Below are 22944 nucleotides of genomic sequence, written 5' to 3'. Positions count from 1 at the left end.
CCCAGTGCTGAGCTGCCTCTCACAGCCACAGACGCCTCTGATTCCCCGCCAAGATGGCGTAGGGCTGGAGGCTATTCCTTCTCTTGTGCCACCCCGGTTCGGGATTCTGGCTACCCAGCAGTTATCTATGGAGTGGGTTTCTGTCTCCGAGCGCAGCCAAGCGTTCTATACCTCTTCCCCAGAGACAGTTCTATGAGCGCGTTCCGACTCTGTCTCTTCCCTTTGTCTCTCGGGCGCTGGGGATCTTACCTCCCTGCCCGTCCCGGGCTGGCCCGTCCTCGGATCTCCCCCGTTCGCCCCCACTCACTCAGGTATCCTTGAGGTTCTATTCCTTCTGGAGTTCGTATTTTCTCCTTCCGCTCTCGCAGATGAACGTAATATCCTTCTCAGTTCGATAAATGGTGCGGACGGAGTTTACAGAGCTCCCTCCCTTCCTCTCCGCCATCTTGGCTCCACTCTCTTGAACATGTTTAAATGGTAGTATATAAAGAAGCCAGGAGGAGAGAGTAGAGATAGACAATAGTCTGAGTTCCTGGGGAAGTGGATAGTTTCCTGAGAAAGTGAATCCAGAACACCAGTGAAGCAGATAGACTTATATAGGAGAAAGAATACCTCCTTCACTGTAGAGGAACAGAAGAAATAATGAGTTAGAAGCAAATGCAAGTGTTAAAGTTTGAGGGCAGTGGCGAATCTAGAAATCCTTCATTAAATTAGCCAATTTGTGAAGAAGGAAAGCAGTATAATTTGACAAGAGATGAAAACCTTTCAAATAGGGATAATGAAAAGGGGAAATTAACCATTATTTTGTTCAATTCTTATAAATCCTATTTTAGTGTTATTATGTGGCTACTTCTATAACTACATAATGTGAATATCTTTTATATACAAAGTTTAGTTTTGATTTTTTATTTCCAAAACATTATTTCCTGGTGTCTACTTTGAGTTTCATAATACATCTTGAAACTGAATCATAGGCTAGACCACATATTTATATAAATATATTTTTTTCTCCCAAAGAATGTTAAGCCGTGACTGAACTTAAAATACTTAATGAAAATTGTTTTCCAAGGTATCAAAATTGGAACAAGAGCTTCAAAAACAAAAGGAAAGTTCAGCTGAAAAGTTGAGGAAAATGGAGGAGAAATGTGAAGCAGCCACACATGAAGCTGATTTAAAAAGGCAAAAAGTTATTGAACTTACTGGTACTGCCAGGTAAAATGAATATGTTAGTTTTTCTTTCTCTTCCTGTTTCAAAATAAGTAGTTCTGAATTTCAATATCAGATAATGTTCAGTGAAGCTTTTGCTTAAAGATTTAATTTCTTCATGGCCTGTGGTCCTATAGCATTTTGTTTTTACCTTTATATTCTTTATGCTTCTTTTGTACCACAGTATACTATTCTTTATCCTCCTGTTGTATTATTATAAGTTCCCTAAGGCCTGGATAGTTTCTGGTTTATTTTAGGTCATTTTTACAACAATTAGCATAGTTCCCTATGTCTCATAGGCACTCAGCAACTGTTGTGTTATATTAAATTGTGAATACTGTTAAAAGTTGTAGGAAAGATGTGCTCACAGAAAACTTCCATGTGGTCTAATTGTTTCTGGGAGATAGTAACTTAATGGAATACAACAGTAGCTCTGAACCTTGACCGAACATTAAAATTATCCAAGAAGCTTTAAAAAAATACTGATGCCTAGGTCTCACCTCTAAGGATTCTGATTTAATTTGGCTGAGCCAGGTTGAGGAATCAATAGTTAATTGATTAAGAAAGGAACCCATGAGCTGAAAGTATTCCCCAGCTTCCCCGGACCTCTTTTACTTTGTCAAAAAGAGTTTACATAATTAATAATACACTCATAATTAACCCACTCTGCTACCAACAGGAGTCAAGAATTAACTTAGCCACTTGAACTAAAACTCCATGTCCCCAAGTTCGCTCTCCCCCACTGACAGGAGTAAAGATCAGGCCTTTGTGCTTTGAGCAGCAGTCTGCTTTTCTAGATGTCAACTCTCTTATCAGCATCAAGACAATTGCCCTTTGTTTAAGACTAAGATCACAGTTCTTCAGACCTCCTTTCTTCCACTGACTGGTAGACAGCCTCACCACCAGTGTCTACCTGAATAATTGCATCCTAAATTTTTCCTTGCTTATGCTACACACCACAAGAAGCTGCTTATTTTCAGTACAACACTCATCTCTCAAACTAATTCCCAAAAACCTCACCATGTATACTGTTTCCTTCTCTCAGCTTATCCCAACTTCTGAGAGACTTCTTCTTGTCCTCTGGAATTCACAGTCCATCCTGAGAGACATTCTCTATATTCCCCATTTCTTTTCTCCTGCTTTAACAGAAATCTGACTCTTCCCTGAGGACCTTGTTTCTTGTCCTGCAACCCTCTAAAGTAAAAGTTTTGCCCCACAGTTCTTACACTGCAGGGTTGAGACATGGAATGGTAAGTATATCATACTCTGAACCTTTGGTCACCAGACAATATCATCCCTCACTGTTGGTAAGACATACAGGCCACCTGACGTACTGTTGTTCCCTGCAACACCACTCCTGTCATTATTCTTGAGGATTTCAATATCTATTAGCTGATACATCTGACACATTAGTGTCTTATTTTAAAAATTCCACTTCTTGGGGTGCCTAGGTGGCTCAGTTGGTTAAGTGTCCAGCTCCGGCTCAGGTCACAATCTCACAGTTCATGGGTTCAAGCCCTGCATCGAGCTCTGTGCTGACAGCTAGCTCAGAGCCTGGAGCCTGCTTCAGGTTCTGTGTCACCCTCTCTCTCTGACCCTCCCCTGCTCGCGCTGTCTCTCTGTCTCTCAAAAATAAATAAAAAACATTAAAAAAAAATTCCACTTCTCTAATGATCTTGAGCTCTATCATACCTGAGCCACTCACTTACATAATTTACTCTAGATCTTGTCATCTCCATTATTTCCAGTTTTTCCATAATCTGAGTATTAGGCATCTATATTATCACCTCATTCCCTTTAATACTCCAAATTCAATGATTCTTTGATCTAATAAAACCTCTAATTCATCAGTTCCACCATTGTCTCATTCCCTGATGACTTCTCCTTTCTTTACCCAGCTTAAATTGTATAAAGTCATTAAAATCAATGATTTTTATCAACTCATAACTCTTACCTCTCTTTCTTTGTTCTACACAGCACTTGAAAACCCACCTCACACTTCTCCAGGCTTGCATCTTTACAGAAGCTGGAGAAAAATATAAACACACTGACCAATCTTTAAATTCATAATTTCAACCTTACGGTGTCCCTTAAGGGACCTGCTGCCTAGCAATCAAAATATTACTGACTTTTGTAGAAGACTCTTTTATACTTAGGCCTTTTCTTTCAAAATTCTCAACAACCCTTCTCCAATCCTTGCTCTCACTGATAATCTTGCTTTCTCTTTCAATGAAAAAATTGAAGCAATTGCTTGTTCCTATTCTTACCCTTACCCTTTGACTTTTAGACAAAACCTCTAGATTATAGCTAATAGGTACATTAAACCCTAAAAGTAAGCCCTAAATACTAATGGGAAATGATTAAAACTTCATAGGAAAAAAACACCCTAGTTCCATGATATCTTCTTCTCATAGAGGAGAAGGGTTTAGGGTCTTCTGTTTTCTCTAGTCCCACTGTTGCTTCTTTAACTTTTGGAACTACAATTTATAAAACTCTGTTTTTCTCTCCCGGAAGGTATTATAGTTACAAGGTATTTGTATATATTTCCTTGGATCTGTTTTGGAATTAAAATTAGAAAGGAAACTAATTTATTGAACACCTTCTTGTGTGCTAGGTAGACACATTAATGTATTGTTTGGAATACCTCTATGGTATGGGTTTTATTATCCCTGTTTTAATTTTTATGTATTTATTTTTTATGAGCCCTATTTTTCTGTGTATGTATGTGTAATTATTAACTTTATTTATTTATTTAAAGTTTATTACCATGTTGGTTTCCATATAACACCCGGTGCTCTTCCCCACAAGTGTCCCTCTCCATGACCATTACCCCCCTCCCTCTTCAGCCCTCAGTTTGTTCTCAGCATTCAAAAGTCTTTCATGATTTGCCTCACTCCCTCTCCCCAACTCTTTCCTCCCCTCTCCCATTCCCATGGTCTCCTATTAGGTTTCTCCTGTTAGACCTATGAGTGCAAACACATGGTATCTGTCCTTCTCTGCCTGACTTATTTCACTTAGCATGACACCCTCGAGGTCCATCCACTTTCCTACAAATGGCCAGATTTCATTCTTTCTCATTGCCATGTAGTATTCCATTGTATATATATACCATATCTTCTTGATCCATTCATCAGTTGATGGACATTTAGGCTCTTTCCATGATTTTATTAGCCCTATTTTTAATGTAAGAAAGCTGAAATTCAAAGAAGTTAGGTTATGAGATGCAAAATTTAGATATGCTTCCTCTAAAACCAAGGGTTTTTTCCCCCTGTTATACAGCTACTAAAACATGCTTCTGGTGCGGCATGTAAATGTCACTTCATGTAAATGATCCTGACCCTGGTTTCTCACTGTTGCGGCTCATACAGCACTTGTTAGATTTCTCAAACTGTTTCCGTTACCACTTAGATTTTTTTCACATTGGAAGAGACCACACAGTCTCAGTCTTGTTCTAGAAGCTTAGTATTACATTTGCATAATCCTTCCTTTGGCTTTATTTCCAGTCTCAGACTTGATTGCTCTCAAACAAGAAGGTAAAGTATTTTTGGAAAAACTGGTGGTTTTTAAGCCTGTTGTAAAATTTTGAAAGGGGAAAGTTTTTAGTATTGGATTATTTATAATTAAAATTTTTTTAATGTTTTCATTTAGTTTTGAAAGAGAAAGCACAGCAGGGAAGGGGCAGACTGAAAGGGGCTGCATGCTGACAGCAGACAGCCTGATGTGGTGCTCGAACTCACAAACTGTGAGATCATAAGCTGAGCCAAAGTTGGACGCTTACCTGACTGAGCCACCCAGGCGCCCCAATAATTAAAATTTTAAACCCTTAAATATTTATTATATTATACTAATGCCTCATTCATGTAGCATCAAGAAGGAATGACTAGGTGTTGATAAATAAATGAGTGGAATTTATCTTTACCAAATACTGAAACTTTAAAACAAAACAGAAAACTCTTTTTGGTAGAAATTTTCTAAAATATTCTTGTCATTTTTAACTTCTCTGCTTTTCTCAGGGTTATCATTACATTCATCAATTATTATACCATGCTGAAAGACAGTAGCAGCTCAACAAGATCTTGAAAAATATAGTGTTGTTACTAAATATCTACAGGCTACTGTGCTTTTTGAGTTCATGTATTTTTTTAATATAATTTTCCCCCACTTCTTTCCTGACAAGCTCTCATCTCTTGGTCCTGAATGCCAACCTCTTTCAATGATCATTTTCTAATTATGTTTTATATCTAGTATAAGAAATGAATTAGTCAAGCTAAAAATCACAACCTGAAATTTTAGAAATGTAAAAGGGTAATTAACACTTACCTAATAAACTTCTTAACTTTTTGGACCCTGGACATATTTGAGGATATGATAAAAAGCTATGGATTATTTTCTACATACAGATAAACATATGTTTACATAATATTGTTTCAGGAGTTTTATACCTTAACTCAAGTTTACTCACGGACATCAGATTAAAAACCCCTTGAACAAATCCAAATTTGTCTAAATTGCTTTTACAAAAGAAGTGTTCCTGTTTGCAAAGTCAATTTACAAAATATCAAAGCAACAAAAAAATGTTGATTGAAGGGGATCATTTTTGCCCACCATTGAGGATGACATTAACAATTGTTTAATGAGTGAATATCATTTTGGAATGACCAAAAAATGAGTTAAAACTTTCTCTAACTATGTTTTTTGTCTATAAGTAGAGGAGTTTCCATGTTGGAATAAGCTCAGGACTGACTGAAAGTTAATAAACCTGATTCTCTCACTATTAATAACTGTTTGTCTTACCCTAGACAATTTACTAACTTTCCAGTTTCCTCATCTGTAAAGCAAGAATGGTTGTACTAGTCTGAGAATCTCTAGTCCCTAAAAAAGATAACATAAATAATAAAACTCTGAGTAAAAGTGACTGACTCGGTTCTCCTTTGACTAATATGGTCATTATGGTGAATATTTTGATGGGTTGGCTTCCTTATTTTCTGTGTTGTAAGTAACAGAAATTCCAGACGAATGAGACGCCTTTCCATGGATATTCTCAGTATATACAAAGCTTTACACAAACTAACTGTAACTGTTCAATTGAAAGGAAGTCTAGCCTTACTAAATATTACCAGGAGTACAGTTGTATTTAGTGGTACATAACCAGTGCAGAATTACAAATTTTAGTTGGAGCATTCTTAGTAATATGTCACCCAAGATTGTGACTAGATGTTTTGCTGATATTTGTCTTTATGTAAATTGGAGATTTTGTTCAATAAGAGGCAAGTCAACTGGTTTCAATTATTCAGCTTCCCAAACTATCACTTATTACTTTTTTGTTTGTTTCTTAATTAGGCAAGTAAAACTTGAGATGAATCAGTATAAAGAAGAACTGTGTAAAATGGAAAAAGAAATAATGTACCTAAAACGAGATGGAGAAAATAAAACAATGCATCTCTCACAGTTAGACATGATCTTAGAACAGACAAAGACAGAACTAGATAAGAAGACAAATTCTGGTAAGCAACAGGTTAGCTGAGCTTAACTGCCTCTATGTTTATATTTAAAGAAGTGAAATAAAGTGAAAATGTGGGATAGTGGGACTGGGAGGGACAATGAATGGTCAGTATTTTGCCTCTTGTAGATGAATAAAATTGTATATTCTTAATTATAATTATTTACAAAATTTTATAAGAAATGGCTTATATATAGTTCTAAAATTTGTCTTTCCTCTTAACAGTGAAGGAGCTAGAAAAATTACAGCACCACACTGAAACTGAACTAACAGAGGCTTTGCAGAAACAGGAAGCATTAGAGTCTGAATTACAAAATGCTCATGGAGAATTAAAAAGCACTTTAAGACAACTTCAGGAATTGAGAGATGTACTACAGAAGGCTCAATTATCATTAGAGGAGAAATATACTACTATAAAGGATCTCACAGCTGAACTTAGGTGAGTTAAATAGTAAGAAATGATACCACAGTTATAGGTATTTCACTTTATTACTCTAAAATTTGTCTGATTATAGATGTCTAAATTTCTCAACTGCCTTTGGCTCACTGTTGCTCATCCCAGTCAGCCTGTCCCATGCTCCATCTAAGTAATTCAGCCATTCATCTTGACTAGTCCATCCTTGGTCTCTGGACCGTTTTATTCTGACCCTCTCCTAAATTATATAGTGGTAAAAAATGATTGGACCAGCCTACAGCAGTGGTTATTAGCAAAATAATAATAATAACAATGTTTTCTTCAGGGGCACCTGGGAGGCTCAACTGGTTAAGCATCCAACTTCAGCTCAGGTCATGATTTCATGGCTCACGAGTTTGACCCTCATGTCAGACTCTGTGCTGGCAGCTCAGAGCCTGAAGCCTACTTCAGATTCTGTGTCTCCGTCTCTCTCTCTCTCTCTGCCCCTCCCCTGCTTTCTCCTTCTCTGAAAAATAAATGTTAAAAAAATTTTTTTTAAAAACCACAATGTTTTCTTTGTATTAAGCCCTTATTTTGTGCCAGGAGTATGCCAGGGACTTCCTTTATGATCTTAGTTATTTCTTTACAACAGACTTATTATACACATATTACCACCTTTTTACACTTGAGGAAACTGAAGCTTGAGAAAATTAAGTAAAATACAGTCCAGATAATGAGGTCCAGAGAAGATAGTTAAACACAAGTCTGTCCAACTCAAAGCTGGGTTCTTGGATTAGCAGTGGTAGCATAAAATACTGTTCCAGCACACATCTATGGTGAGGTGGGGTAGAGGGCCAAACCAGAGCCAAGGTGTGGGAAATAGATTTCGGAAAGGAAAACACAATTACAGACCACATTGTGAAATGTGGGGTGCCAGGACAGAGAGCAGCAAGATGACCTAGGAACTTAGATGCATCCCATTCCTTAGAGCACGGCCTGCCTTCTCTATTTATCCATAAACTCATTTTTGAGAAACTTCATATAGCTTTAAATACTGTATGTCAGACTTCCAAACCTTAGTGATGATCTCTCTCCTAAACTCCAGACTCAAATATTTATGACTTACTTGTTACCTCCACTCAAATATTTTTAGGAGGCATCTTAAACTTGGCTAAAACAGGACTCTTTTTTTTTTTCTTCATAACCCTGTTCATCCTCCTTCTCAGAATCATGCAATTGCTCAAGCAAGAGATCTATAAGATTCTTCTTCTCTCTTAGCCTCTTTTTTCCCCCCATCTAGTCTTATTAGGAATTCATGTCAACTTTATTTCCAGAACATTCTGAAATCCATTGATTTCCTGGCCTCTTTTCTGTTACCACCTTAGCACAGACTGTCATCGTCTCTCACCTGGTCTGTCGCTGTGGCTTCCCTGACGTCTCCCAGCTTAAGTTCCTGACACGCCCCCAGTCTACTTAAGTTAATGGATTTAAGTTTATGATTGAAAACAATAGAAATGGATTTAAGTTTATTATTCAAAACATAAATCAGATTATATTGCTTCCCAGTTAAATTGCTTTCCTTTTTTAAATATTTCTAGTGGGTTCCCAAAATATTCAGAATAAAATCCATGCTTCTTGGGAAATGTAAATCAAAACTACCGTGAGATACTGCTTCACACCCACTCTGATGACCATGATAAAAACAAATGAACAGAAAAACAAAACGGAAAATAATAAGTGTTAGCAAGTATGTAGAGAAATTGGAACCCTCATAGATTACTGTTGGAACCTTTAAAATGGTACAGTGCCTATGGAAAACAATTTGGCAGTTCCATAATAAGTTAAACATAGAATTACTATAACTCATTAATGCCACTCCTAGTTATATACCCAAAAGAATTAAAAACAGATGTTCAAAATAATTGTGCACAAATGTTCATATACGCTCTATTCACAATAGCTACTAAGTAGAAATAACCCGGATATCCTTCACTAAGTGAATGTTTAGACAACGTGATGATATATCCAAATGGAATATTATTCAGCCATGAAAGGGAATAAAGTACTGATGTGTGTTACAACAAAGATGAACCTTGAAAACATTAGACTAACTAGATACATGTTGTATAATTCCATTTATATGGAATATTCAGAATTAGCCAATCCATAAAGATAGAAGGCAAACTAATGGTTATCAGAATTAGGGGTGGGACACTGGAAAATAACTGCAGATGGGTATTAGATTTTCATTTGGAGTGATGAATAAGTTCTGGAAATATACAGTGGTGGTGGTTACACAACATTGTGAATTTGCTTAATGTAACTGAACTGTACACTTTAAAGTGGCTAAAATGGTATGTCTTTTTTAATTAATCTATTTATTTACTGTTTAATTTACATCCAAGTTAGTTAGCATATAGTGTAACAATGATTTTAAGAATAGATTCCTTAATGCCCCTTACCCATTTACCCCATTCCCCTTCCCATAACCCCTGCTTGTTCTCCATATTTAAGAATCTCTTATATTTTGTCCCCCTCCTTGTTTTTATATTATTTTTCCCTTATGTCCATCTATTTTGTGTCTTAAAGTCCTCATATGAGTGAAGTCATATGATATTTGGCTCTCTGACTAATTTCTCTTAGCCTCCACTTAGCTGAAATTGGCAAGATTTCATTCTTTTTGATTGTGTGTGTGTGTGTGTGTGTGTGTGTGTGTAGCATAGACTATTTTTCTTTTTGTGTGTCTTCTTCAATTTCTTTCATAAGCTTTCTAGTTTTCAGTGTATAGGTTTTTCACCTCTTTGGTTATGTTTATTTCTAGGTATTTTATGGGTTTTGGTGCAATTGTAAATGCAATCAATTCCTTGATTTCTCTTTCTTTTGCTTCATTCATTATTGGTGTATAGAAATGCAACCAATTTCTAAGCATTGATTTTATATCCTGTGACTTTGCTGAATTCATGGACTAGTTCTAGCAGTTTTTTGGTGGAATCTTTTGGGTTTTTCATAAAGAGTATCATGTCATCTACGAAGAATGAAACTTTGACTTCCTCCTGGCTGATTTGGATGCCTTTTATTTCTTTGTGTTGTTTGATTGCTGAGACTAAGACTTCCAATACTGTGCTGAATAACAGTGGCAAGAGTGGACACACCTGTCATGTTCTGACCTTAGGGGGAAAGCTCTGTTTTTTCCCATTGAGAATCATGTTAGCAGTGAATCTTTCAAATATGGGTTTTATGATCTCAAGGTATGATCCTTCTTTCCCTACGTTCTTGAGGGTTTGTACCAAGAAAGGATGCTGTATTTTAAAGTGGTAAATCTTATATGTATTTTACAACAGTTTAAAAAATAATCCAAGCTCCTTATCATGGAATGCAAAGCCCTACATGATAAGGTTCTTGCCTATTTCTCTGGCCTCATTTCACTGTTCCCCTTGCTCCTGGCCTTCTTGTTGTACTTAAAACAGTACATTTTCCCTCCCTTATGACTTTGCTATAGCTGTTTTTTTGGCCTGAAATAATGGTTGAATGTCCAACCTCTTGCCTTTCATATTACCTCAGAGGGCCCTTCTCTGACCACCTACTCTCAAGTAGCCACCCGGTCACTATCTCGTCACTATATTTCATGCTCTAACATAGCACTCTACATTTTTCTTGTAAGAAAAAATGTGTAAAAATACTGTATAAAGTGTATTTGTATAAAAATACTACTTTTAGGAGTAAGATAGTAAAGTTTCAGGTTTTAGGAGAGGTAAAATTTATTAAAAGTATTTCTAAAATATTTCCATGTTAGACCTCAATACTTCACTCTTTGTAAGGCGTCATTTGAATAAAATTCCCATGAGAAACACAGTGGTCATTTACTGAGTTGTGGCCATCAGAGGTACCAACCACAAGATAAATGCCCCATTCAATTGTAATAAACACAACTTTTATACACTAAAGACTTTCAAATGCTCCCTTGATCTGTAAATGAAAAATATGGACATATTTTTAAAATTCTTATACTGATTCAGTCGTGTACCCTGGGAGTACTTTAACATTTAGCTTAAATTGTCTACAATAATAGTATTTGAGTTAATTTTTACCTTTTGAGAATACTCTATTAAAAGTAATTGTATTGATAACAGTCATTTTCTTTATATGTCATTTCTTTATTGGAGCCCTTTCAATCAGAAATAATTGCATATGTTTTATTACTTGTCACTTATAGGAAATGTTAACCCATTTGACTTAATTTTTTAAAACTATACTATTCCTGCTATTTGCTTTGATATTTTCCTTTGATAAATTGCAGAGAATGCAGAATGGAGATTGAAGATAAAAAGCAACAACTCCTTGAAATGGACCAGGCACTTAAGGAGAGAAATTGGGAACTAAAACAAAGAGCAGCTCAAGTTGGTTTTCTTAATTATATTTAATGCAATTTTCTGTTACAGTATAATCACACAAGGTTTCAGAGGTCACCACATTTTGGCAAAATGGACATTTTTAAGCATATATGTTTTTCTATGCACATTAATATTTTTAAAATTAGAAAATGCCATCTTTCTTTCTTCATCTTGCTATTTTTATAGGAAGTAGATTTTTGAGAATGAAGATTAGCTTAGTATCCAAACCTTTTGATCTCTTACATTGCTGCATATCAGAAGACAATGCAATTAAATGAGTTACTTGCTCAGCTAGTGTTTGTTGGAGAAACAAAAATTCTCAAAAGGCATTATTTAACAGCATCCTTTTTAAGACTTTGTTTCTTAAACCAGTTATAGGTTCACAGTGAAATTGAGCAGAAGGTACAAAGATTTCCCAAATATCCCTTGCTTCTATAAATGCACAGCCTTCCCCATTATCAGCATTCCCCACCTGAGTGGTACATTTGTTAGAGTTGATGAACATATACATTATATTTATCCAAGCTCCATAATTTATATTAGAGTTCACTCTTGGTGTTGTACATTCTGTGGGTTTATACAAAAGTTTAATGACACATATCCATCATTATGGTATCATCCAGGGTGTTTTCACAGCCCTAAAAATCCTCTGTACTCTATTTAGTCATCTTTCCTTCTCTTCTCCCAACCCTAGCAGCCACTGATCTTTTTATTGTCTCTAGCATTTTGCCTTTTCCAGAGTGTCATATAGTTGAAATCATGTAGTACATAGTCTTATCATATTGGCTTCTTTCACTTAATAATATTCATTTAAGTTTTCTCCACAACTTTTCATTGCTTGATAGCTCATTTCTTTGAACACTAATATTCCATTGTCTAAATGTACTATAGTTTACTTATCCATTCACCTACTGAAAGACATCTTGATTATTTTCAAGTTTCGATAATTACAAATAAGGCTGCTATAAACATGTATGTGCAGGTTTTTGTGTGGACATAAGTTCTTAACTTGGGTAATTATTGATGGATATGTTATGTTTAGTTTTATAAGATACTTCCAAACTGTGCTGCAAAGTGGGTTGTACCATTTTGCATTCTTACCAGCAATGAATGTGAATTTTTCCTGGCTAGCATTTGGTGTCAGTGTTTGGGATTTTGGCCATTCTAATAGGTGTGTGGTGGTATCTCCATACTAATTTACATTTCTCAGATGACATATGATCTGGAGGATATTTTCTTGTGCTTATTTTCTATTTGTATATCTTCTTTGGTGAGGTGTCTGTTATGGTCTTTGTCCCATTTTTTAAATTTAGTTCTCTTATTGTTGAATTTTAAGAGTTCTTTGTATAGTTTGAATATTAGTCCTTATTGCAAATAATTGTGGCTTTTGTTCACAATCATTTGGCATTGGCTTTCACAGAGCAGAACTTTTAAGCTTTAATGAAGTCCAGCTTATTAATTACTTCTTTCATGAATTGTGCCTTTGATTTTGTATGTTAAAAGTCATCACCAAACCCAAGGTCTTCTAGGTTTTCCTCTGTGTTATCTTTTAGAAGTTTTATAGTTTTGCAGATTACATTTAGTGATTCATTTTGAGTTAATTTTTGTGAAGGGGTGGTCTAGATTTTTTTTTATCTTTTCATGTGGTTTTTTAGTTATTCCAGTACCATTTGTTGAAAAGACTTATCTTTTCTCCATTGTATTGCCTTTGCTTCTTTGTCAAAGATCAGTTAACATATTTATGTGAGTTAGTTTCTGGACTCTGTTCTGTACAATTATCTGTCCACTTGTTTTTTTGCTAGTACTACAGCTTGTTTATTTATAGTGTCTAGAAGTCAGGTAATGTCAGTCTTCCAGCGTTGATATCATGTTGCATATTTTGCATTTGTTTCCTCTCCATGTAAGCTTTAGAATCAGTCTGTCAGTATCTTCAAACAATCTGGTAGAATTTTGATTAGAATTGCCCTGAATTATATAGATTTAGTGGGGAAGAACTGACATCTTGAATCTTGATAATATTGTGTCTTCCTATCCATGAACATGAACTGTATGTCTATTTATTTATTTATTTAATTTTTTTCGTTGGAGTTTTATAGTTTTCTCTTTATAGATCTTATATATATTTTGTTAGATTTATACCCAAGTATTTTGTTTTTGGAGATGCTAATGTAAATCACATTATGTTTTTAGTTTCAAATTCCTCTTGTTCATTGCTGGTATATGGGAAAGTGGTTGACTTTTGTGTGTTCCTTATATCCTGTAACCCTGCTATAATCACTTATTAGTTGTAGGGACTTTTTTGTTAAGTCTTTCAGATTTTGTACCTAGATGATTCTATAAACAAACACAGTTTTGTATTTGTTGCTAATATGTATATCTTTTATTTCTTTTTCTTGTCTTACTGCATTAGCTGGGACTGCTAGGACAATGTTGAAAATCATTAGAATGAATATCCTTGCCTTGTATTTGATCTTAATGGGAAGGCTTTGAATTTCTCACCATTAAATATGATTCTAGCTATTGTTTTCCTGTAGATATTCTTTATTAAGTTAAGGAAATTTTCTTTATTTCTAATTTACTAAGGTTAAAAAAATTTTTGGGGGGGCGCCTGGGTGGCTCAGTCGGTTGAGCGGCCGGCTTCGGCTCAGGTCAGATCTCACGTTTGTGGGTTCGAGCCCTGCGTCAGGCTCTGAGCAGACAGCAAGCTCAGAGCCTGGAGCCTGCTTCAGATTCTGTGTCTCCCTCTCTCTGCCCCTCCCCCCCTCATGCTCTATCTCTCTCTGTACCCAAAATAAATAAAACATTAAAAAAAATTTTTTTTTAACATTTATTTTCAAGAGACAGAAAGAAGCAGAGCAGAAGTGGGGGAGGGGCAGAGAAAGAGATAGAATCTGAAGCAGGCTCCAGGCTTTTAGCTGACAGCTCAGAGCCCAACATGGGACACGAACCCATGCACCATGCGATCATGACCCGAGCTTAAGTTGGTCGCCTAACCAACTGAGCCATCCAGGTGCTCTTATTTCTAGTTTACTGAGTGTTTTTTACCATGAATGTGTGTTAAAATGTCTCTGTTTGGTTTGGGTATTGGGGTAATACTGGCCTCATAGAGTCAGTTCAGAAGTATTTCCTCTGCTTCTGTCTTTTGAATTGAACTGTAGAAAGTTGGTATAATTTCTTTTTTAGATGTTCAGTAGAATTCACCAGTGAACCCCCTAGGACCTGCTGCTTTCTATATGGGAAAGTTATTAAGGATCAATTTAATTTCTTTAATAGATATAGGCTTCTTCAGATTGCTTTTTATTTGAGTTTTGGCAGATTCTGTCTTCCAAGTAATTGGTCTTTTTCATCTAGCTTTATTAAATTTGTGATCAGAGAGTTGTTGTAGTATTTCTTATTATCCCTTTAATGTCTATGAGAGTTATAGTTATGTCTTCTCTTTCATTTCTGATATTAATAATTTGTGTCCTCTTTCTTTTTTTCTTAGTTAGCCTGGCTAGAGGGATAATTGATTTTACTGATCTTTTCTTGAATCAGCTTTTGGTTTTGTTGATTTTCTCTGATTTTCTAATTTTAATTTACTAATTTCTGCTTTAACTTTTATTATTTCTTTTCTTCTGCTTACTTTGGATTTAATTTGCTCTTCTTTTTTCTAGTTTCCAAAATTGGAATCTTAAATGATTGATTTTAGATCTTTCTTCTTTTCTAATATATGCATTCAGTGCTCTACATTTTCCTCCAAGCACTTCTTTTACTACATTCCACAATTTTTGTTATACTGTGTTTAGCAGCTTTTATCTCCCATAAATTGAAGTCTAAATCATTTTGTCATTTATGAACATAGTTTTATTTCTTCTTTAAGTTTGTATAATATATATGAGGCTCAAGATTCAGTGTTCATAAGCAATGAATATTTTTCTCATTTTTAAAAATAACTTGAGGTGAGTTTGTGAGTTTATGTTTCAGTTATAACCATTATAAATACTTTAAAAAATTTTTTAATGTTTATTTATTTTTGAAAGAGAGAGACAGAGCTTGAGCAGGGGAGGGATAGAGAGAATGAGAGACAGAATCTGAAGCAGGCTCCAGTCTTTGAGCCATCAGTAAAAAGCCCAACATGGAGCTCAAACTCACAAACCATGAGATCATGACCTGAGCCGAAGTTGGATGCTTAATTGACTGTGACACCCAGGCCGCCCCCGCACTGTAAACAATTTTAAAACAAATTCCAAGCTTATAGTTTTTCACATTAGAATAATTGAGTAAAGTTTAATGGTTTTGTTTTTGTTTTTGTTTTTTTCAAAATTAAAAATTCATTCTGGAGAAGACCTTGTTAAGAGGGTGATAAGCTAAGAGATAGACAGGAAAAAATATTTGCAAATCACATATCTGATAAAGGACTCATACACAGGATACATACTCACAAAGCTCTATGGTAAAAAAGTAAACAATCCAATTAAAAAAAATAAGCCAGGGGCGCCTGGGTGGCTCAGTTGGTTGAGTGTCTGATTCTTGGTTTCAGCTCAGGTCATGATCTTAGGGGTCGTGAATCTGAGCCCCACATCTGTCTCTGCACTGACAGTGCAGAGCCTGCTTGGGATTCTCTCTTCCCCTCCTCAGCTTGCTCTCTCTCTGTCTCTCGCTCTTGCTCTCTCTCATCTCTCAAACAAATAAATAAGCATAAAATTTTTAAAAAATAAGCCAAAGACATTGATGTTCATTTTATTGAAATTACAATGTGATACCACTGCACTCTTTTGCCAAATGACTAAAAAATAAAATAACATCAAATGCTGGTGTAGGTGAAGAGAAACTGGTCACTTATTCACTGCTGGTTGTAATGTAAAATGGTGCAGCCACTCTGGATAGAGTCTGGCAGTTTTTATAATACTAAACATGCACATACCTTACAACTCAACAGTTACATGATTAGGCATTTATCTCAGAGGAATGAAAACATATGTTCACCAAAAAAACCTATACACAAATGTTCACAGTGCATTTATTAGTAATAGCCCTAAACTGGAAACAACTGAAATGCTTTCAGTAAGTGAATGGTTAAACAGAAGATGGTACTACCATGGAATACTACAGAATGCTACCTAGCAATAAAAACGAATTATAGGGGAACCTGGGTGGCTCAGTTAAGTGTCCAACTTTGGCTCAAATCAATATTTCACGGTTGGTGGGTTCTAGCCCTGTATTAGGCTGTGTGCTTACAACCCAGAGCCTGGAGCCTGTTTCTGATTCTGTTTCTCCCTCTCTCTGCCACTCCTCTGCTCACGCTCTGTCTCAAAAATAAATAAATATTTTAAAAAACCGAATTATTGATGCAGTCTACTTTTGTATTTAGGTTACACATTTGGATATGACTATTCGTGAGCACAGGGGAGAAATGGAACAGAAAATAATTAAATTAGAAGGTACCCTCGAGAAATCAGAATTGGAACTTAAAGAATGCAACAAACAGGTAAATTATTTAAAATTACATATTTTAAATTGTTTTTAAAAATAACTATATCTGTAAGCATCTGTTGTTCACATTATGTGGCTTTTTAGTAAAATACATACATGAAAAATACTACATAATTTTAATTATCGTGTACATACTATTGTAAATTTATTTTTTCTCCTTTTAACTCCCCCCCAGCTTTATTGACATAACAGAAATTACATATATTTGAGGTGCATGTTTTCCTATATATATACATTGTGTAATAATTACATATCCATCACCTCAGTTATTTTAATTGTTTATTTTTGGTGAGAACACTTGAGATCTATCCTTTTAGCAAATTTCAAGTATACAAATATAGTATTACTAACTGTAATTACTGTGTTGTACATTTGATTTCCAGAACTTACTTATCCTGCATAACTGAAACCTTGTATGCTTTGACCAGCATTTACTCATTTTCCTCACTCCCCACCCCAGTGATTACTCTCTTCATGTTATTTTGAATAGAGTTTTTCTCGTATCAATGTGTCCACATATTTATCATCATGTGTGCGTGTTTGAATAGGTACAAAATATCTCTGGAAGGATTTGCAAGTAATTCTCTTGTGTGGTTACATCTAATGAAGGAACACAGTGGGAAGGGGACTTTGTTTTCATTAACTATAGTTTTTTACCTCTTAAATGTATAACCTATAAAACGATTTGTAAGATCATGAAACACTTGTTGCTTTAATGTACCCTAATTTTTCTTTCTCAAACAAATGTGATTGAGACTTTCATCCGTTTGTATATTTTAGGTATTCAAATAAGCATAAGAATTCTGATATTAATGTCTAAATAATGATGGCATTAAGAAAAACACATTTTTATATTATGCGACTTTAGATTTATGTGTTTAAAGCTTGACTTACTTGGATTGCAGTTACGATTAAAAACTTATTTTTCCTTAGTTACATTAACATTACTCTTGTTAAAATTTAGATAGAAAGTTTGAATGAAAAATTGCAAAATGCCAAAGAACGCCTTCGTGAAAAGGAGTTTATAACGCTGCAAAATGAACAGGAGATAAGTCAACTGAAAAAAGAAAATGAACGGATCCAACAAAAGATGAAAGAAATGGAAAGTGTAAGCAAATTATGTCTTCCTAAGAAACACACTAATATCTGAAGAGTAATATAAATCTTTGTTTTAAACTGGGTTTTAATATATACAAGCTGTGCTGAAAGTATTTTTGGGCTAATTGTGTCAGATACTTACTAGTTTCTTTGTTCTTTTTACATATTTTATTCTGATGTTCCAATTACAGGCAAGGGCAACATTTTGTTTATCTTTATATTGCCTACAGGCATTGTCATGGTATCTCTCACATAGTGAACCCACAATATGTGTTCACTTGGTCAACAAATATTTACTGAGAACCTACTGTGTGATAGAGCTGGAGATACAGATATTAATAAGATACACTCATTTATCCTTGAGAAACTCCATCAGAGAATGAATGAACAGATAATTGTACATTATTCAGACCAAACACATTGAGTTAGTTGCCAGATGAAGTTTGATGACTTCATATCTCGTCAGTTTGCATGTGCATTGACTGGTGAATTCATTCTACCCACTTGCATTTTTAAAAAGTGTATTTGCTTCTTTTTTTAATTTATTCATTTGTTTTTTAAGTGTGTTTTAGAGAGAGAGAGAGAGAGCGTACATGAACGAGGGAGGGGTGGAGAGTGAGGGGGACAGAGGATCCAAAGTGGGCTATGCACTGACAGCATCGAGTTTGGTGCAGGGCTCGAACTCACTAACTGGGAGATCATGACCTGAGCCAAAGTCGGACACAGCCAACTAAGCCTCCCAGGCGTCTCAAAACTGAATTTGCTTCCGAGAGCTTTTTCTTTGTCTTTAAATAGTATACTCAACTTTAAAATTCCATATGTAGCTCTTCATTGTGTTTATCTGTCTTCCGACAGATACTTTTACAGAAAATAAGGTCATGATCTTAACCCTCATGGATTAATGGTGGGTTTGGGTTATTCATACCAGTACATTCTCCATCTGTGAAATGGATATTAGATATTAGCTTCTTTTTTTTCTTTATATTACTAAGTATTCTGCCATGTTATAGTCATGATAATAAAGAATTATACAGCTTGCATATTGGTCATGAAAAACATGCCATTTGTCCCAGATTTATTATGGCATTTTGTCATTTTTTTATCATTAAAAAAGGAGGTACCTGGGTGGGTAAGTCAGCTAAGCGTCCAACTCACAAATTCAGCTCAAGTCACGATCTCATGATTTTGTGAGTTCAAGTCCCCGCACACAAGGCCTGCTTCGGATTCTTTCTCCTTATCTGCCTCTGCCCCACTTGCACTGTCTCTGTCTCTCTCAAAAATATATAAATAGGGGCGCCTGGGTGGCTCAGTCGGTTAAGCATCCGGCTTCGGCTCAGGTCATGATCTCACGGTTTGTGGGTTTGAGCCCCCCGTCAGGCTCTGTGCTGACACTTAGCTCAGAGCCTGGAGCCTGCCTCAGATTCTGTATCTCCCTCTCTCTCTGACCCCTCCCCTGCTCTTGCTGTCTCTGTCTCTCAAAAGTAAATAAGACATTAAAAAAATTTTTTTAATAAATAAAGGTTTTTAAAAAAACAAAAAGGAAGAAAAACATTTTCTGAGTATCAATTTCACAGAAACTGATATTCATTGTGTGTTCAATTTTATAGAGATCAAGTTGGGATGGGGAAATTTAAAAGAGAAATCATAATAAGAAAGAGGTTATCTATATCATTTCATTTTGAACCCTACAAATATCTTGTGTATTTCAGGCTGTGAAAGAGCAGGAACAGTACATTGCAACTCAGTACAAGGATGCCATAGATTTGCAACAAGAATTGAGGTTAACTCAGGAGCAGATGCAGAATTCTCATGCAGAATTGGTGGAGGCTCATCGTCAACAAGTCCAAGCAGAGAGAGAAATAGAAAGGCTCTCAAGTGAACTGGAGGAAATAAAACAACTCTCTAAAGAAAAAGTAATCCCTGTTTTGTTTTACCTTTCTAAAAATCTTAGCATTTACTTTTTTTTAATTGTTGATTATAGTAACTGTATTGCACACACTGAATGTACTTAATGCCACTGAATTTTACACTTAAAACTGGTTAAAGTGATAAATTTTGTTATGTATATTTTACTAATATTTTAAGAAAAATGTTACATTTAGCATAGCTTTGTAATATAACTAGGAAATCCTTCAGAACTGAGATTTGGCCAAACTAATTAGCTTTCAATAAATTGAGTTACAAAGTATTTTTAGACTTTCAAGTGAGTTTAAGCTATCATTTGAAGAAAAAAAATAAACCAAATCTTTTCTGAGTAAAATTTTTACTTTTGTAGCCACTCTTATAAGTGAAACTGACAATCTAAATTTATAACTGTTATGAAACCTATAGTCCAGAACCCTTATGGAGAGAAAGTGCTTTTAATAACAAGAACTATAATATAAATTGTATTTGGTAGAAGGTTAACAACTTTGCTTAAAAACACTTGGAGGGGTGCCTGGGTGGCTCAGTCGGTAAGCATCTAACTTTGGCTCAGGTAATGATCTTGCTGTTTGTAAGTTTGAGCCCTGATAGCTCAGAGCCTGGAGCCAGCTCTAGATTCTGTCTTCCTCTCTCTCTGACTCCCACTCTGTGTCTCTCTCTCTCTCTCAAAAATAAATAAACATTTAAAAAAATACTTGGATTAATATGCTTGGGTTAATTACTTAGACTTTGAGAAAAATGTGCTTATTGGTATTTTAGAAAAGTTCCTGTGAGTTTTATGCTTTTTATCATGGCTGCTAATATAGTACAGGAATTGGTTAAAGTATCTTTACATTTAATTTTGGTAAACTTAATAATGTTTTTATTCACATTTCTGGTTGGTTAAACTAATAAAGAATTTATAAGGAATTTTTATTAGAATATATTGGCATTTGGGAGTCTCCTAGGAAAAGAGAAGCTATCTACTTTTATCTCATCTCTGTCTTTATCTGTAGTATCTACATATAGTACAATTGACGTGATGAGGTAAACTCAGTTAATCAAAAAAGTGAATGAAAGTGGGGAATTATTTAAAATGACAGTTTCTTTTTCAAGTTTTTAATTTTTATTTATTTTTCAAGTTTTTATTTAAATTCTAGCTACTTAACATACAGTGTAATATTAGTCTCAGGTATAGAACTTAGTGATTCATCATGTACATACAACATCCAGTGCTCATCATAGGTGCCTTCCCCCATCTCCCTCCCCACCTTCCCTCTGGTAACCATCAGTTTCTTCTCTGTAGTTAAGAGTCTGTTTCTTGGTTTGCATCTCTTTTTCCCCCCACATTTGTTTATTTTGTTAAATTCCACATTTGAGTGAAATCATAAGGTATTTGTCTTTCTCTGACTTACTTCACTTAGCATGATGGTTTCTAGCTCCATCCACATCACTGCAAGTGGAAAGATTTCATTCTTTCTGATGGCTGAGTAATATTTCACTGTGTATGTATATATGTGTGTGTGTATGTATGTATACCATCACTTTTTTTAAGTTTTTACTTATTTAATTTGAGAGAGAGAGAAGGGAGGGGCAGAGAGAGAGGGCGATAATCCCAAGCAGGCTTTGCATTGCCAGCACAGAGCTTGTTGTGGGGCTCGAACCCACAAACTGTGAAATCATGACTTGAGCTGAAACCAAAAGTTGGATGCTTAACTAACTGAGCCACCCAGGCATCCCATATGCCATCTCTTTTTTTAATCAGTTCATCAGTTGATGGACATTTGGGCTCTTTCCATAATTTACCTATTGTTGATAATGTTGCTATAAACATGAGGGTGCGTGTACTCATTTGAATTAATATTTTTAGGGGTGCCTGTGTGGCTCAGTTGGTTGAGCATTTGAATTCGGCTCAGGTCATGATCTCTCAGTTAGTGGGTTCAAGCCCTGCTGTCGGGCTCTGTGCTGACAGCTTGGAGTCTGGAACCTGCATCAGATTTTGTGTCTCCCTCTCTCTGCCCCTCTGCCTCTCATACTCTGTCTCTCTCTCTCAAATATAAATAAACATTAAAAATTTTTTTTGCATAAGTATTTTTGTGTCCTTCGGGTAAGTACGTAGTAGTGTAATTGCTGGATCATAGGGTGAACATCCATACTGTTTTCCAGAGTGGCTGCACCTGTTTGCATTCCCATCAACATTACAAGAGGGGTTTCGCTTTACTCCGGATCGTTCCCAACATCTGTTGTTTCCTGTATTGTCAGTTTTAATCATTCTGACAGGTGATATATCATTGTAGTTTTGATTTGTTAAATGACAGCTTAAAATATTTCAACTCAGAACTCTATATATTCATGTGTAGATCTTTTAATTTAGGACAGAAATTTTGGTTTTTTTATGTGTGGTCAGGGTCCTTGCCTAGATTTCTGCCTAGCCTTTTTTCATTAACTATATTCCTATTCACTCATCTATTGTTTCCAATTTTTCATTTCTTTAAAGTAGAAGAAGAATTAAAAGACATTTGTAAATGAGAGTATAACATCTCATATTTTATATGGAATTTCCCATAATATTTTATAATTATTTTGACTGCTTCTAATTGGGTAAAAAATGTCTGTGACTCATTCATTGAGCTGTCTCAAAGCATATAACTTTCTTTTCATATAAAAACTTTCTTTTTGCATGTTCATATATAATATATATTAAATTTCCATAATTAGAATCACAAGCACAGCTAGCATAAATCGGTTTGGATAAATACATACCTGACTCTTGATAAACACACACTGCAACTGGTGAACAAAATGCGTAGGAAAACCTTAGAGTAAATGGTTACCTGCCAAAGTTCAGCATGATGTGGTTATTAATTTGCTTTACAGAATACATTGGTTAGTGAACTTATATTATGATAAACAATAGACTAATACAGTCCCATTTGTAGTCTTTTAAATGTCTAGATTTTAAAGTATACCATTTATGGCAA

At 35.3% G+C, this 22944-nt stretch overlaps 1 protein-coding gene across 1 annotated transcript in view; it reads left to right on the top strand.

The window, feature by feature from the left end:
• Positions 1–22944, top strand: part of CCDC18 (coiled-coil domain containing 18) — an 83358-nt gene that overhangs the window by 49718 nt on the left and 10696 nt on the right. Inside the window, exons 17-23 of the mRNA XM_029945801.1 lie at positions 1070–1212; positions 6547–6710; positions 6932–7145; positions 11398–11497; positions 16842–16958; positions 17928–18071; positions 19771–19968. Of these exons, the coding sequence (XP_029801661.1) occupies positions 1070–1212; positions 6547–6710; positions 6932–7145; positions 11398–11497; positions 16842–16958; positions 17928–18071; positions 19771–19968 (1080 nt within the window). The remainder of the gene's footprint in view (positions 1–1069; positions 1213–6546; positions 6711–6931; positions 7146–11397; positions 11498–16841; positions 16959–17927; positions 18072–19770; positions 19969–22944) is intronic.

Source organism: Suricata suricatta, chromosome 8 (assembly GCF_006229205.1).
Source record: "Suricata suricatta isolate VVHF042 chromosome 8, meerkat_22Aug2017_6uvM2_HiC, whole genome shotgun sequence".
NCBI lineage: Eukaryota > Metazoa > Chordata > Mammalia > Carnivora > Herpestidae > Suricata > Suricata suricatta.
Note: the sequence above shows the minus strand (reverse complement) of the source record. Positions and strands in the feature narration are given on the sequence as shown.